Source organism: Nyctereutes procyonoides, unplaced genomic scaffold (genome assembly GCF_905146905.1).
Source record: "Nyctereutes procyonoides isolate TBG_1078 unplaced genomic scaffold, NYPRO_anot_genome, whole genome shotgun sequence".
NCBI lineage: Eukaryota > Metazoa > Chordata > Mammalia > Carnivora > Canidae > Nyctereutes > Nyctereutes procyonoides.
The window spans coordinates 22,044,612-22,062,288 of record NW_026575041.1 but is presented as its reverse complement, the minus strand read 5'-3'; the positions used below and the strand labels follow the sequence as shown (position 1 = coordinate 22,062,288).

Genomic DNA, 17,677 nt, shown 5'->3' with positions numbered 1-17,677 from the left:
TTTCACCTTTTCAGTATTGCTTGTTGTGGAAAAAGTCCTATACAGATAAAATCCAGTACACGTTTTTCTGAAAAATTAAGCAACAAATCAGCCTTGGTAAATTCAGTCATGTGTCTCAGTGAATAATTGTAGAGTGTTTCTCTTTGTTTCATTTCCTCTTCAGTTGACAGTGGAACTTACTTTCATTTAAAAAATTAAAAAAGAATCATACAAAATTTTTCCCTTTTTTTCTCTGCCCTTCTTTCATACAAAAATTTTAATGCAAATGCATTTTAAAAAATAGATCTGGGCAGCCCGGGTGGCTCAGCGGTTTGGCGCCTGCCTTCGGCCCAGGGTGTGATCCTGGAGACCCAGGATCGAGTCCCACATCAGGCTCCCTGCATGGAGCCTGCTTCTCCCTCTGCCTGTGTCTGTGCCTCTCTCTTTCTCTGTGTCTCTCTCATGAATAAAGAAAATATTTTAAAAAAATAGATCTATAGTTTTTTAAAATTAGGCTTTCTTAATAAGAACATATTTTTAAAGTTTGACACTTAGTGGAATTAAGAACCTAGGAAATTGGTGTCTGGTTTGTTTATTTGCTGACTGAAATAATTTCCTTGAAGTCTAGGATTTTATATTTATTTATTTATTAAAGATTTTATTAGTTTATTCATGAGAGGCACAGAGAGAGAGAGAGAGAGAGAGAGAGAGCTAGGCAGAGGAAGAAGCAGGCTCCATGCAGGGAGCCCGATGTGGGACTTGATCCTGGGTCTCCAGGATCACGCCCTGAGCCGAAGGCAGATGTCAACCGCTGAGCCACCCAGGCGCCCCAGAAGTTCAGGATTTTAAAATTCAGATGCACAGCTCTATTTATTTATAAAGTGTAATTTGTATAGCACTGGATTTTAATTAAAGTAAGTTCCTTAAGTGATGATGACTAAAAGATAAATTAAAGGTTGGGCTATGCAACATTTCCTTTGTAATGTCTGCGATGAGCGTTTATACCAATGTTTGTCTGTAATTCAAAATCAAATATTAAAATGAAATTCTATTTTGTGTTTTATCTCTATTTTAGAAGGCCTTTTTGATCTTAGAATATATGACATACATATAATGTATGTATATATAAATATATATTCTATATAGGAGATAAAATTGTAATATTTGGATTTTATTTTTAACCATCTGCCCTTATCTTATAATATTTAATTGGCTTAAATGAAGTAAATTTGCTTTTTATATATTCATATTTTTTATTAACCAAAGGTCAGAGATAACTGGATTATTTCTTACCTAGAGCGTGTCCATGAATGTTGACATGTTCTAAAAATACGCAGATCTAGTCAGAATGAGTTAAGGCTCATAGAACCGATATTAGGTAGACAGTGAACAGTGTCTATTACACATAATCATTTCACTAGCCAGGGAAAAAAATGGTTGAAGTTAGCACTTATTTGTGATTAGCACCTCTACTGGCCAGACCAGCATCAACTCTTGAGCGCCTAGGAACTGAAAAGAACAACTTTAGCCAAATAAAGGATATCCATCAAAACTCTGCATTATACTTAATGGGGAAATGTTAGAAGCATAGCCTTTAAACTTAGAAACATGATGCAGAATTTGTAGCCAATAAAATACAAAAAATAATAAATGTAAGAAATGAAAGGAAGAAAGCTTTTTTTTTTAACTTACAGATGATTATGTGGAAAGTTTAAGAAAAATCTATATGCAAACTACCAGCACTGTTGGTGGATGCAAGATAACTTTATTTTTTTTTTATTTTTTATTTTTTGCAAGATAACTTTAAAAAGATAAATCTTGCTTCTGTACCTTAACAAAAATATTTAGACAGTGTGATTGATTTTTAAAAAGATTTCCAGTCACAAGAGCAACAAAATTACATTACTTGGGGGTACATCTAATAAAATATACATAAGAACTTTATGGAGAAAGTTACAAACTTTATTAATGAACTTAAATCTAAGTAAATAGATGAGTAGAAGGATGCCTATGTGGCTTAGTGGTTGAGCATCTGCCTTTAGCTCAGGGCATGATCCCAGGGTCTGGGAATCAAGTTCCACATTGGGCTCCCTGTGAGGAGCCTGCTTCTCCTTCTGCCTAGGCCTCTGCCTCTCTCTCTGTGTCTTTCATGAATAAATAAAATCTTAAAAAAAAAAAATAGATGAGTAGACACAATCGCCTGGAGATGTCAAATATTTTCAGTATGTATCTGTTAGTGCAATATAATTTCAAACCAAATTCAAAAGTTTGTCTTGCAGACCTTGGCAAGTTGATTCTGAAATTTATACGGAAAGGTAAAAGGTCAAGATTATTTAGGAGGAAAAATGAAGGGGGGAATTCATTTAATTAGTTTGTAAAGCTAAAGTAATTAGAACAGAAATAGATCAAGAAGACACATGACAGTTCAAGAATGACTGATTTTGTAGGGACTCTATATGACAGAGATGGTATAACAAATCAGTGGAAAAAGAATGAATTATTTGGTAATCAGTGCTGGGTTAGCATATTGAAATTTTAAAAAAAGAAGTTGAGTTCCTAATTCACATATACACAATGAATTCATTAGATTAAAATCCTAAAATTGAAAACCAAAATTTTATAATTTTATTTTATTTATTTATTTTTTAAAAAGATTTTATTTATTCATGAGAGGCAGAGAGAGAGAGAGAGAGAGAGAGAGAGAGAGAGAGAGAGACAGAGAGACACAGGCAGGGGAAGAAGCAGGCTCTGTGCAGAGAGAGAGAGAGAGAGAGAGAGAGAGAGGGGCAGAGAGACACAGGCAGGGGAAGAAGCAGGCTCTGTGCAGGGAGCCCAATGTGGGACTCTATCCCGGGTCTCCAGGATCACAACCTGGGCCGACGGTGGCGCTAAACCGCTGAGCCACCCGGGCTGCCCAAAATTTTATAATTTAAAAGAAAATATGTGATACTATCTTTATTACGTGCACAAGGAAGGGATTTTTATTTTTTAAGATTCTATTTATTTGAGAGAGAGAGAGAACAAGCAGGAGGAACTGCAGAGAAGCAGGCCCTCTGCTGAACAGGGAGCCCAAAGCAATGCAGGGCTCGATCCCAGGACTCTGGGTCATGACCTGAGCTGAAGGCAGATGCTTAACTGACTGAGCTACCCAGGTGCCTCAGGAAGGAATTTTTAAATAAGACTTAAAAATATTAACTATTAAAGATTATTATTAAATAAAAAATAAATTTTAAAATATGCTAAAATGGTAAGGACCTTTTCTTGCTTATTGATTACTGTTCATTTGACCTCTCTCATCTTAAGCTCTACAAAGGCAGGAACCTTACTTATATCCCTAGTGCATAGAACCACACCTGAGTGAGTGTGACTTAAAAGCTGTTTATACTTGTGTCCAGTTGCAGCCTCAAGCTCCCTGGGACACTGGAGACATTTGTCCTCTCATTTGCTCTGTTTAGTTGGTGGAAAAGTTTGAGGAGCACTTCTAATCAGGTGACTCTTGAAACCACTTGTTAGCCACATCTGGGAAACGAAGAAGGAAATTCTATGTTTTATTCATAGTTCCAAATAAAATCTGTGTACTTCTTCAATGACTCATTGTACTCTTGGAATTTCCTGGAAGTTTTGAGGAGACAGTGTCCAGTAAGACATGGTTTCTGCCAGCATGAGGCTTAGAGTCATGTCATGGAAAAGGAGGTAAGCAAATCAGTGATTATTGCATAATAGGATGAAGAAGGTATACCTTGGGAACAAAGAGGGCAGAACATTCTAAAGCATTCTAAAGTTTATATTACAAGTAAAATGCTGCTACATTTAAATATGCTTCTGAGAAAATATTTGGAGAGCATTTATTAAAAACAAGAGTTTAAAGAAAAATAAATTCATTGGGTAAAAAAAGACTATTGCTCTAAACCCCTTAAGGGCAGATATATTTGTCTTATTCCCTGTTGTATCCTTAGAGCTCGGTATCTAGAATGTGGAAGTACTTAAGAAAAATTTGTTGACTGAATCAGTAGAATGAGAAATATGAAATTGTTTGCTCATTTTCCTTTCATTTTTTTTCTTAGTTTTTATTTATTTATTTGACAGAGAGCACAAGAAGTGGGAGAGGCAGAGGGAGAATCGGACTCCCTGCTGATCAAGGACCCCGGCATGGGGCTGGATCCCAAGACCCTGGGATCATGACCTGAGGTGAAGGTAGACGCTTAACCAATGGAGCCACCCAGGTGCCTCATGCGTCCTTTCATTTTAAATAGTCCCCTAAGTCTTATGTATGGTATGCTTGCCTTTCTCTGATTTAGCTAATGCACCATCATAAGGCTAGTCTTCGTCTGATATCACTTTCATAATGTGACACCTCTGTTTAAAAATTCTTCTGGGGCAGTCCGGGTGGCTCAGTGGTTTAGCGCCGCCTTTGGCTCAGGGTGTGATCCTAGAGATCTGGGATCGAGTCCCACTTCAGGCTCCCTACATGGAGCCTGCTTCTCCCTCTACCTGTGTCTCTGCCTCTCTCTCTGCCTCTCTCTCTCTCTGTGCCTCTCATGAATAAATAAATAAAATCTTTAAAAAAATATTCTACTGGCAGGAGTGACTGGGTGGCTCAGTTAGTTAAGTGTTGGACTCTTGGTTTTGGCTCAGATTATGATCTTACGTTCCTGGGATTGAGCCTTGAGTGGGGCTCCAGCTGAACAGAGAGTTTGCTTGTTTCCCTCTCCCTCTGCCCCTCACTCTACTTTCTCTCTCTCTGGAATAAATAAATAAATAAATAAATCTTAAAAAAAAAAATCTTCCAGGGGATCCCTGTTTCTTACAGAAAGTGTAGACTTCTAAGTCTTGTGTTCAGGGTTCTCCATGTTTGGTCTCATCAAATCTATCACACTGAATGTCCATCTTTTCCAAAACATAACCCTATCTCTATAGATAGAGAGTCTTCTTATCTTCTTATAGTCCCTTAAATGTCACGTCCTCATTCCCGCTTCCATTCATCCTGGCTCACACATTTGGAATGTACTTGTTTCTGCTCTTCAGTGAAACAGATCATGGTCAAAATGTTAATAAGAGACACAGCCCCATCAGGTGATTCCAGCCCTTTATGATCTTTCTTTCCTAATAGAAGATGTGTGGATAATAATCAAATAATGTTGAAAAAAACTTTGAAGAGATTATATGAGGAAAATTTGGAAGAGAGGCAGAAGGTAGTCACTAATTTATTTCTGTCATCAAGAGCCACCAAAATCCATTTGAAAATATTCACAGTTGTCTCACATCCATCCTTAATATGGAAATGTTAGGTCCAAACTCCCATGATTTCCATTTTACTGAAACTTTCCTCTCCAACATTACCACTAACTCTCTTTTGTAAGATTTTATATCTTTTATAACAACACTAGGTATTTTTTATTATGAAAGCAATTAATGAAATAATCTGTGGGAAATAGATATAGGATTAAGGAAAAAATAAAAATCCCCAGGACTTTTACTACTCTTAGTATTTGGTACATAGAAGCTCTTCCTTAAAAATATCTACTTTGACAGTTATTAGGTTGAGTGTCAGAGTAAAAGCTCCTCAGTTCTGCTTACTAGAAGCTTATGATGTCAGCATTGGGCTCAGTAATGTCTTGCCTACTATTCTGTTAGATAGTTTAGTTAGCATGTTCATTGGATCTGTAATTAGTTTGATGTAATTTAAAGATACTATTAACCCCCTTAAGGCCTAAAAGAATAAAAACTCTGTGTTAAAATTCTTAGTAAAAAAAGCCAAATAATTACGATAGAATGATAGAGACTATTTAAAAATTAGAAAGTATGAGAAAATGATAAATGGGAAAGCAATATTTAATATATTCATGATGCAATAGGAATAATAGTGACTGTTCAATTGATAATAAGGAGATAAGGAAAAGTGTATATGTCTAAATTTTATTTAACTAGGTAGAACACTAATTAACATGATGCTAATTCTGGAAAAGATAAGAAATATTTCAGACTTCAAAACTGAGCATAGTGCAAGTGCTGCTGATATAATTTCTGTTATAGTCCACACATTTCACATAATCATCTTTATACAGAAAAGGCACATAATGAAAAGTATTTGACAAAATTCATCTATTTGAGATTTTTAGAATTTTTTAATTAGAAAGGAATAGGTAAATACTTATGTAAGCATCTGACTTAATAGTACAATATTAAAACAGTAGAAGTACTCCCATTAAAGAACAAGATAAGGTTACCTACTATCATGACTGTGTTATTTAGCATTGTTTTTAAGTATCATCCAATGTAATTTGATAACATAAATACATGCTATGCATGTTATTGAAAAGGAAGAGGCAAAATAAGCATATTTTAACCTGGAAATCAAGAAAATCAAATATATTATTAGAAACAAAAAACTTTAACTAGATGACTGGTTATTAAAAGGAGCTTGGAAGTCATCACTCTGTTGTAACAAATAAAAAGCAGAACAAGTTGAAAGTCAACAATGCTTCTTAGATCCATCAGAGAATTGAGATCGTGGGACAAATGGCTGCCTTCCAAATTGGACAGACAGGTAGAGCAGAAACCTATAAGCAAAAGCCTTCTCAGGAACCAGTATGGGGTATCAAAACAGGAACTGTAATTGAGGAGTTGCTGGATGCTCAATGTGGACAAGTCTGAGAGCTAACTCCAGGGAACCCCACTTCTAGGAGTTCTTCATACTTTTGTGAGTTTTACCAACAAAAACGCTACCAAGTTACCACACAGAGGTAAGAGAAAAATCTCTTTTGCTTTCTGGCAGAGGGGAGGGAAAAACAGCCAGTTTGAAATATGTCCAAAGCATTCTGTTCTTTTTGATAAGGCCTACCCTTGAGAGAAACTGTTTTACTAACCTATCCTACCTGGTTTTGTCACAGCTTGCCTGACCTGGGAGAAGGGAAATACTTAACTCCAGTCTCCTCTAGTCTTCTACCTGGAGGAAGAGAAATAGAAATACAAATTCTAGTACTCTAGTCATCCTTTCCTACCTCAGAGCTGGAGACTAGGAAGCACTTTTGGGTGTTACAGCCCAGGGGTACAAGCTCATTAAAAGATTGAGGACTGTATGTAGGACTTAGTCATAGGACTGTAGAATCCTTCCCCTCCCACCTCCATACCTCACTACCACATCACTCAAGGTTTGCTTATTTCAGTTCTTTTTACCTACTACATCATGTCCAGCTTTCAACAAAAAACTACAGGGCATACTAAAAGCCAAGTTTGATATATAAGAATTAACAGCTTTCTATTATGAAGATACTTAAAAATATTTTAAGTATACTTATATACTTAAGTATATATACTTAAGGGAGGGAATATCCTATTTATAATAACAATTAAAAATATGAAATATCCAAGAATAAACTTAAGATACATGCAGAGGTTTTATGAAGAAACTCTAAAATTCTGCTGAATAATATAAAAGAAGACTTAAATGGAAAGGCATATCTTGTTTGATAGAAATGGTTAATATTGTTTAGATTGTAATTCTTATTCTGCAGATAGTCTGGTTAAAACTTGACAGGTCATTGCTAAATTTGTAATGACAAAAGTCTGGAAATAATAGAAATGTTTTTGGGGGGCTGATAATTTATATGTTTATAATTGAATACTATGCAGTCTTTGGAAAGAAGAGGTAGGTCTCCACGTGTGAATATGAAAATATGTTCAAGACAGTTAAAAAAAAACATGTTGAACAGTGTGTATAAGTTCTCATTTGTTGGGAATTGTGGGAGGAGGAGTAAAAGAAACTGGATACACAAGCAGGTATATTACTTAGAGGCAGGTAGAATGGAAACAAGGAGACATGTTTGGAGGCTCTTTGAATAGTTCCAAATAAAAATTGATAAAGGCCATGTACAGGGTAATGACAAATGCGAAGTAAAAGACAAATTTGAAAACATATGTGTGGATGTAATGTGTTAAAGCTACTGAGTGTTGCAGATTCGAGGGAGAGAGGAGTCAAAGATAATGGCCCCTGATTTCAATCCTGGTGACAGTTTTTGGTTCACTTCTCTTTGGACTGCCTCTCATTGTACACTTCCCTGTCCTTTTTTTCTCAGCCAAAAGAAAGGCCTTAATGTGTCCTGCAGCCCTTGCTCACTCCCTGGCTCCCTTCTCCTTCCTTCCTTATGATTTTTTCCCCCTCCTTATAGCTTCAGCCATTGTTTGTTTATGGATGACTTCCACTTGTCACCTCTGGTCCTGATCTCTTTCTCAGCCTCCCATCCCTCATGTCATTTGCTTGCTATATAGTTGCACAAGGATGCTATCATGTCATGATCATAAGCTTAGTACAGTTATACAGTTCAAGTTCAGCTGCTGTTGCAAGGTGTATGTCCCCTTGGAAAAGTTGCTTAACTTCTATAGGGGTCAGTTACCCCATTCATAAATGGGAATAGCACTACTACTGCTTCTCTTGCAGGGATATTATAAGCAATAAATGAATAATGATCTTCTAAAAGCAGAGCATTAACTAGGCCAGTTCATGATGATTTTTTCCTTGGTGTGGGGTGAAATGAAAGTAATTGAGATAATATTTCATCTCTCTACCTATCTACTTCTATTTCATTTTGACAGATATTCCGTTATGCGCCATCTTTTATCAAGGAAGGACTGTTCTGTATCACAAGAATACATCCTCCTAACCTTTGGGTTTTAAAGATCTTTTTTCTGTTATATAATGATGTTCCTAATAGGTAGTAGTCATTATTGTAGTCCTATTTTAATAGTCTCACTTATAAGAAAATACAAAGTCCACAGCCCTGATTTCCCCTCTCCCACCCACACAATTTGTCTTCTTTGCATCTTGTATTAGTGTGGTGCAGTTGTTACAGTTGATAAACCAATACTGATACATTAATATTAATTAAAATCCATAGTTTACATAAGGACTCACTCTTTATGTTGTACATTCTGTGGGACAAATGCATAATGACATGTTTCCACCATTACTGTATCATGTGTAGCAGTTTCACTGCCTTAAAAATCCTCTGTGCTCCACGTTTGTCTCTCCTTCCCTTTCACTGAACCCCTGACAACCACTCATCTGTTGACTGTCTACATAGATTTGCTTTTTCCAGAATGTCATACAGTTGGAATCATCTAATACAAAGCCAGATTGGCTTCTTCCACTTAATGGCGACGTATCTTTAAGGATCCTCTGTTTCAAAAAAAAAAAAAAAAGGATCGTCTGTTTCTTTTTTTTTTGTCTTGATAACTCACTTCTTATTGCTGAATAATATTCCTTTGTATAGATGTACCCCCGTTTGTTTATCTATTCCTTGTCTGAAAGACTGGTTGCTTCCAAGTTTTTCCCAGTTAAGAACAGCTTGCATTTAAAATTCTTCAAGATTAAATTGGGAAAATTTTCTTAATATTATGTCTATTCATTCCTTGGGCTGCTGTAACAGAGTGTTGCAAACTGAGTGGCTTAGAACACAGGGATTTATTTTCTCACAGTTCTGGAGTGTGATATTGTGATAGAAAAAGAAATATATATTTTGGGCTTCACTTTTGGCTCCTGGCTAGAGCTCTTAAAACCTTGTAATTTACTAAGTAATAAGACCCATAGGATGATCTTTTGATAAAATATTTGTTTTTGGTTTCTGACTCATGACATAGTTCCCAGAGTGATAAAAGTGAAAGGAACATCTTTTGTTGTAACACACACCTTTCAACCATCCCTGAGTTTATGTTAACGAGGTGATGTTTGGAAAGCCTCTAAAGGTGGGGGCCTGGTTGTCAGGACAACACCCTTGTGACTAGAAGTTTGGAACTTCCAGCTCCACTCTCTTCTTTAGGAAAGGGAGAAGGGCTAGAGATTGAATTTATTAATGGACAATGATTGAATCAATCATGTCTAAGGAATGAAGCCTCCATAAAAACATCCTAACTGAAAGGGTTCAGAGAGCTTCTGGACTAGTAAATACTTGGAGGTGCTGGGAGGGTGATGTGCCTGCCCAGAGAGGGCATGGAAATTACATACGCCCTCTTACCTTGTACCTTGCCCTTGAGGCTCTTCAGATGGCTGTTTCTGAGTTGTATCCTTTATAATAAACTGGTAAATGTAGATAAAGTGTTGCCCTGAGTTTTGTGAGCCATTCTAGCAAATTATTGAACCTGAGAGGGGAGTGATGGGAATTTGACTTCTGGATGGTTGGTCAGATGTACAGGTGACCGCCTTGGACTTAAGATTGGTGCCTGAAGTAGGGTTCAGACATGTGGTCTGTGCTACTTGTGGGTATTAGTGTGATAATTGAATTGTAGGACCCCCAGCTAGTGTCTGCTGAGGATTGAAGAATTGTTTCCTATGGAAAAACTCACCATATTCAGTATCAGAAGGTTGAAAATAGAATATAGAAAACTATTTTTTCTTTTAGGGGGGTTAGAATCATAGATTGGTTTATAGTTCTTCCCTTGCTGCTGGTGAAGGCCAATAATACTTGGCGTTTTTTGGTTTGTAGATTCATCACTCCAATCTCCGCCTCTGTCTTCACGTAACATTCGCCTTATACCTCTGTGTCTTCACAGGATCCTGTCTGTATAAGGATATCAGTTATATCAGATTATGGGCTACTCGACTCTAGCATCTCCTCATCTTAACTAATTACATCCACAAGGACCCTATTTCCAAATAAGGTCACATTTCCAGATACCTGTTAGTCATGACTTTAACCTATCTTTATTGGGAGAAGGAGGACAGAATTCAACTTATAGCATGAAGTGATGCTTTCCAGACTTCCTCTTTAGATACTTCTTTTTTGTTGTTGAATTATTAATGGTGATGTAATGTTATTCGACCTTTAGTAGTTGTGGTTTCAACTGAAAACCAAATTGTCTTTGGCTATGTCATAATAAAAAAAGGGCTTTTCTGTACTCAAATTTGTACTTTTAAAGATATAACCAATAAGATTTATCCCAGATGCTAGTTTGTGGCTCTACCCTGTTCAGAGTTTTGTTTGTATGGCTCATTTTGCCTCCTTTGTGGTTTGTCAGTCAAGTTGTATAAAAAATAAAGTAAAATTGATGTTAGTTTTTTTTTTTTTACCAGAATTATTCAATGAAATATGAGTACTTAATTTTTTACTTCACAGTTTTAGTATATAAAGAAACTGTGGAGGATAGTTTGTAACTTCTACAGGCTCATTTTTCCCTTTCAGTTGATTAAAATATAGTGTTTTGCAGATTTCCAAATATTCTTTCCTATGTTTCTATCATCTGACATTCCATGTGAAAACTGACCTATAAATTTGCTCATACCCAGATCATCGTTATAGGCAAGTTTTCTGAATTTCCTTTATAGTAATTTCCTGATTGGAGAGAAAGAAACAGAGAGGGCGAGAGAGGGAGGTAGCTTAAAGTCACATGGAAAGTTATTGAGCAGTTTGAAAATAGTTTGATTAAGAGAATGTGGAAGAAAATGGGAACATTTTTTATTGGGGAGAGAGCAAAACTGAATTATGTTTTAGGAATAAAAGAATTATAAATTTCAGTCTGTGTGGCAGTTTTTTTTATTTATTTATGATGGTTACAGAGAGAGAGAGAGAGGCAGAGACATAGGCAGAGGGAGAAGCAGGCTCCATGCACCGGGAGCCCGATATGGGATTCGATCCCGGGTCTGCAGGATCGCGCCCTGGGCCAAAGGCAGGCGCCAAACTGCTGCGCCACCCAGGGATCCCAGTTTTTTTTTTCCACCAGTAAGATTTTAATATGATGAGTAGACTTTTCTTGATAATAAGAAATGCTATCAAAGAGCAGACCTTATTCCATCTTATCTATTGATACAGCCAAGTTCCTGAGACAGGCAGGGACCTCATGTATCTGTATCATATTTTATGTATTACAGAAGATTTCTCTCCTCCTCTTGTATCTGAGAGTCATATGACTTTTTCTACACTAAAGATATTTCCATGTTAATGCAGAAAGACCTAATGAATCAGTCTGGGTTTGCTGCCTTCATTCTTCAGACCCCTTTTTAGTAGGGTAGGCCTTGGTATTTTTGAGTTCTCTTGTTTTGCTGCATCTGTATTTCTTCTTCCTTTACTGAAATACCTGAAATGTAATTTTCTCAGAAGTCATCAAGTGTTACTCAAATGATTACTTGTATTTGTTTCATAAGCTTAGCGTCAAATCCAACCACTTCTTCCAACAGGTATCAAATATTCTTTATTACTGCTACTACAGAGTAATCCAGAATTTTGATATTTCTTAGATTATTATAATTTCATCTTTATCATATTTAGTGTTGTGCACTTCCTTAACTCTGCCATTTACCTGTATTGGGGTCTCCAATGATTTTCCTTTACATGACTGGTCAAGTTTAAAATCTTTATTCCTCCCTCCTAATATCTTGTTATAAAAATCCCCAAATACACTATTGAGTTGTAGGAGTTCTTTATGTATTTTAGATATTAATCCCTTATCAGATTTGCAAATATTTTCTCCCATTCAGTAGGTTGCCTTTTCATTTTGTTGCTGGCTTCCTTTGCTGTGCAGAACCTTTTTAGTTTGGTATAGTTCCACTTGTTTACTTCTGCTTTTGATGTCAAATCCAAATACCATTGCCAAGACCAATATCAAGGACCCTCTGTGTTTTCATCTAGGAATGCTATGGTTTCAGGTGTTACGTTAAACTTTAATCTATTTTGAGTTGATTTTTGTGTGTGGTGTAAGGTAGGGGTCCAGTTTCACTCTTTTGTACATACCTCTCCAGCTCTCCTAGCACCATTTATTGAAGGGACTCTGCTTTCTCCATTGTATATTCTTGACAATTTTGTTGTAATTAATTGACCATACATGTGTGGGTTTATCTCTGTGTTCTGTATTCTGTACCACTGATCTTCATGTCTGTTTTTATGCCAGTACCATACTATTTTGATTACTGCTGCTTTATAATATGGTTTGAAATCAAGAAGTGTGATCCCTCTAGCTTTGTTCTTTTTTAAGATTGCTTTGGTTATTTGGGATCTTTTGTAGTTCTATGTAAATTCTGGGATTTTTTTGTTCTTTTTCTATGAATGCCATTGGGATTTTGATAGAGATTGCATTGAACCTTTTATGTTTTTAATGCCACAGTTCTTTTTTAATATTGTGTATTTATAAAGAAATTATACTGGCTATAGTTATTTTTAATATTCATTTCCTTTAACTTTTATAATATAGTTAAGTGTTTAACATACCACCTAACACAGAATCAGTTTTCTGAATCTGATAATATATTTACCTTTACCAGTGAGATGTATATTTTCATATGTTTTTATGTTTCTATATCTTTTCATTTCAGCTCAAAGAAGTCCTTTCAGCATTTTTTTTCAAGGCAGATCTAGTGGTGATGAATTACCTTTGCATTTGTTTTTCTGGGAAAGGGTTAGTGCTTCTTTGTTTCTATAGGATTCCTTTGTAGACTGCAGAGTGAGGAGGGCATGGGTTTGGTACTTGGTCTGGTGAGGGTTCCTATTGCTTAGATGAGGGCATCTTTGGTTGAGGTTTTTCCAGGGATTCATGGGTGGGGTTCCTATTGGAGTACAGAATGGAGAACTGCATCCCTTTGATGCCCTCTGAAATTCTTATCTGTCTCTTTTCTGAATTCCTCCTTTACCCCCTGTCATGGGGCTCTTGTTTTAAACTTTGGGTGCTGAGGAAGAGAGATGGATTTCTTTAGCAGTGTCCGTTGCTGGGGAAGCTGGGCACTAACTCACTGCTTTACCCTTTCTTCAATGGGAGAGGTCCCCAACCTGCTTTTTCTCTGAGCTGTAGAACCTTGGGGGGGAGGGGTGATACTGGCAAAGTTTCTCTTACCCACTCTCATATGTCCAAACTTTTTTTTTTTTCATCTTCCAGTGAAATGCTGGAGCTTCTCTAGAAATCTGAACTCCTATAAAGGCTTTCTCATCCACGGGAATCTGCCTAAGTTAGTGTTTTCCAGATGCCGCAGCCAAGAAGGTTTGGAGTCCGTTCACAGGCTCCTGCTGTTTCCATAGCCTGTCCCAAGTTCTGTCTGCTTGTTACCTGCTGTATAAGTGGCTGAGACTCCTCCTAGGTCCCTTGATCCCATAGTTCCCATGGAGGCACTTTTGTTTGTGGAGAGGTGCCAAATTTTAGATGTGAAAGGGCAACAAAAATGACGGCCATCTTAGGGTGCCATGATTTTGACACCACTCTCTTTGCTCCGTAGAATAGTAAGAAGCTTGTTATTTTTTATTTTATTTTATTTATTTATTCTTGAGAGACACACACAGAGAGAGAGAGAGAGGCAGAGACACAGGCAGAGGCAGAAGCAGGCTCCATGCAGGGAGCCTGACATGGGACTCGATCCAGGGTCCCCAGGATCATGCCCTGGGCCGACAGCAGCTGAGCCACCCAGGCTGCCCAATGCTTGTTATTTTGTAGCTAAATTTTCAGGGGTGAGAAAGATTGATGACATGAAGTCTCAGATATTAAACCCTGTCTATTTTTTTTTTAAATTTTTATTTATTTATGATAGTCACACAGTGAGAGAGAGAGAGGCAGAGACACAGGCAGAGGGAGAAGCAGGCTCCATGCACCGGGAGCCTGACGTGGGATTCGATCCCGGGTCTCCAGGATCGCGCCCTGGGCCAAAGGCAAGCGCCAAACCGCTGCGCCACCCAGGGATCCCAAACCCTGTCTATTTTAGAGCAGAGGAACAAAGTGCCATGTGGAAAGAGAGTAAAAATTTATATTGATGCTGCAAAGTAAGTATTCTGTTTTTGTTTTTGTTTTTTTTAGTATTTTTTACATTTTGATAGCACCGTGCAAATCCCTTTATGATGCAGCTATCTCATTTCATATTCACTAACTGTAAGGTAGACATTATTTTGATATTAAATGATGAAACTAAGATTCAGAGAGGTTAGTATGGTGGCAGTAAATGGTTTTTTTGGGGGGAGCAGAAAGGTAGTTGAGATGTAAAACTTAAGTCTTTGCTATACATCACAGATTTCTTATATCTAAGTTTTAATGTTGATTTCCCCTTTTCAGCTTAATTATTACCTCAGTTAATTTTTTTTTTTAAAGAGGACATGTGGGTTATATTTTTGGTGACTTGGCATATGTAAAGCATAACTTCCTCTTGCCATCATACATATCAGGGAGGTTACAGCATTTTCTTTCAAAGATCTGCTAACATTTGTTACTGTTTTCTAGAGTATCATTTTACAGATAAGTTGAAGCTGGCCTGATCTTGCTTTTACATGCAACTTCCGCCAGACCGTTCTCTTTTGGCCTGTATTGTCATGGGTTGTCTTTTAATATTTATAGTTAAAAAAAATATGCTACAATTCACCTAGGCATATTTCTGTCCATTGATTTTTGGGGAGGGGTGGTAGAGGAAGAGGGAGAGAGAGAACCTTAGGCAGGCTCCGCACTCAGCCTGATGCAGGGCTTGTTCTTACAATCCTGAGATCATAACCCAAGTTAAAATCAAGAGTTGGATGCTTAACAGACTGAGCTACCTGGGTGCTCCTCTGTTCATTGATTTTTATGTGGAAACTGGTAAACTGTTTTGGTCAACAAATTTAGAAAATCTTTATTCATTTCAAAAATATGTTCTTCAGTTGTATCTTGGATTATTGCTCCTATTCTGTTTTAATGTTTTTTCTTTCAGGAAATGGGAGTTCTTGTATTGGTTTTTTATCATCTTCCCTTATGTTTTTTATCTCTATTTTTTTCCTATAAAGTCTTAGAGCAGTCTTCATTTTTGCCCTCAACATAAACGCTGTTTTCTGAATAATCAATTCAGTTCTTTATTATTTCCAACACAAATTTTATTACTACATTTTTAATTTTTGCAGTAATTCTTTATCTTACCTATTTTTTTGAGTCTCATTGTGTCTCTCCTTATCACTTCCTGTTTTTATTTCTTAAGGAATATGGTCGATTTCCTTTTGGTTATACCAAATAGCTTATAAATATTTCTACTAATGGCTATAGAGAATTCTTTTCAGAAGACTGCTTTTTTGTTGAGCCTCAGGCTGATACCTCCTTTTCCTTGCCAAATAATCCTGTTTTCTAGGCTCTGTTTTTTTCTCTTCTATTTAAGGATAAGTTTGTTCATAATCAATGTTTGCCAACAAAGGGTCTGGATTGCCCTTGGCCCTGCTCTGTTTACTCATTTGGGTTCCTTTTTGTATCTTCAGCTCTAAAGTGAGTTGTTTATGTATATCCTCTAGTGTATGCCTAAGTGTTAAAAGTCTGCCATCTTGGGCAGCTTTTCTGGGCAGATATGGGATCTTGACTAGCTTTTCTTCATTGCCTTGCTCTCTGACATTCTTGTCAGTGCAAGTATAAGAGAGTCTACGGCTCTGAACATGCACTACTTGCATGAGTTTCCCTGTCTATTTTCTCACTTTATAAAGCTTTACTTTGAAGATTATGCCTTCTGTACACTGTGTGTTTGTGCCAGAACTGCCTTCCTCTCTATCCCTGTAAACAACACACATTATCTGAGGTTGGCAGTTTTCTTCTAAGTGTAGAAATCTAGAAAGAGTGGAAGTGTGGTGAACAACACCATAGCAGCTACAAGGATGTATACCCACCCGTGCAGTGTGGGAATTCCTGTGGCTTTGTAGTGACATAATCTTTGTATTTCCAAGTCTGGTGGTAGATGAGGGCAAAGGATAAAGCATTTTAAATGATCTTTCACATATTGAATGTTTGATTTTGGTTCTTTTTGTACTGTGTTGTTATTTGTACCTTTTTAAAAAGATTTGAGAGAAAGCCTGAGAGAGAGAGCACAAGCAGGGAGGAGGGGCAGGGGGAGAGAGAGAGAGAAGCAGACTCCCCACTGAGCAGGAAGCCCGATGCGGGGCTCCATCCCAGCACTCCAGGATCCTGAACTGAGCTGAAGGCAGACACTTAATTGAGTGAGCCACCCAGGTGTCCTATTTGTGTATTTCAATCTAATTCTGTTGTTTTCATGATTAGTAGAAAATTTTACCAGATTTTAGTCATCAATTGTTAGTCTGAATATCTATTATTGTGATTAATAGAAAATATTTATTAAGTTATATATTATGTGTTGACCCTGGTATAAATGCTTTAAATGTATTAACTCATTTAACAGTTTTGTGGGGCAGTAGTATTATTACCATTTTATAGAGGCATAACGAAGGTGAGCACTCTGCCCAAGAATACTTAGCATGTACTTAGCACAGATGGGATTGGAACCCAGGAAAAGTCTATATATTTGCATATTTCAAGTTTATAACCTGCTTTTCTGCATCTCCATAGGCTCATCCTTCCTCTTTCTCTTCTTCTATCTTTTTCTCCCTCCCTCCTTCTGATCTCTTTCTTTCTTCTATGACTTCATAAAAGGCTATATCAGGAACTGGCAACTAGGTGCCATTCAAAAATATGACATTTTATGAATTTTCGAATGTGGAATATAAAAAATTATATGTATATATATATTTTAGTTCTTTAGGTATTGCATTAAGATTACTTTATGAAACAAACTTTTGAAAGTATGTTATAATTTAGACTGCAAGTTTATTGAACAGAATTAATTTATTCTTTATAGACCTTAGTTTATTGGCCTTAGGTGAACACTGGGCTGTGGCAATGTCTAACCCTTTTATCTAATCCTCCCTGAGCACCTAACTTAAACTAAGGAATGACTTAATTATCAAGAAGAATTAAATTCATTAGATTAGTACTGCCTAGTATG

The 17,677-nt window shown here is 36.8% G+C and overlaps 1 protein-coding gene across 8 annotated transcripts in view; it reads left to right on the top strand.

Moving 5' to 3' along the window:
* Nucleotides 1–17,677, top strand: part of MTMR2 (myotubularin related protein 2) — a 120,098-nt gene that overhangs the window by 52,215 nt on the left and 50,206 nt on the right. The window contains exon 4 of one of the 8 annotated variants that reach the window (XM_055320603.1): nt 4,066–4,202. The exons of 6 other annotated variants lie outside the window; for them this stretch is intronic. Coding sequence is in view for 1 of the 2 variants with exons in the window: in XM_055320601.1 (XP_055176576.1) it covers nt 3,661–3,672 (12 nt within the window). In the remaining variant the exon portion in view is untranslated. Of the gene's footprint in view, nt 1–3,581; nt 3,673–4,065; nt 4,203–17,677 lie in introns of those variants that run through there. One more of the 8 variants, XM_055320601.1, reaches the window with a different exon arrangement.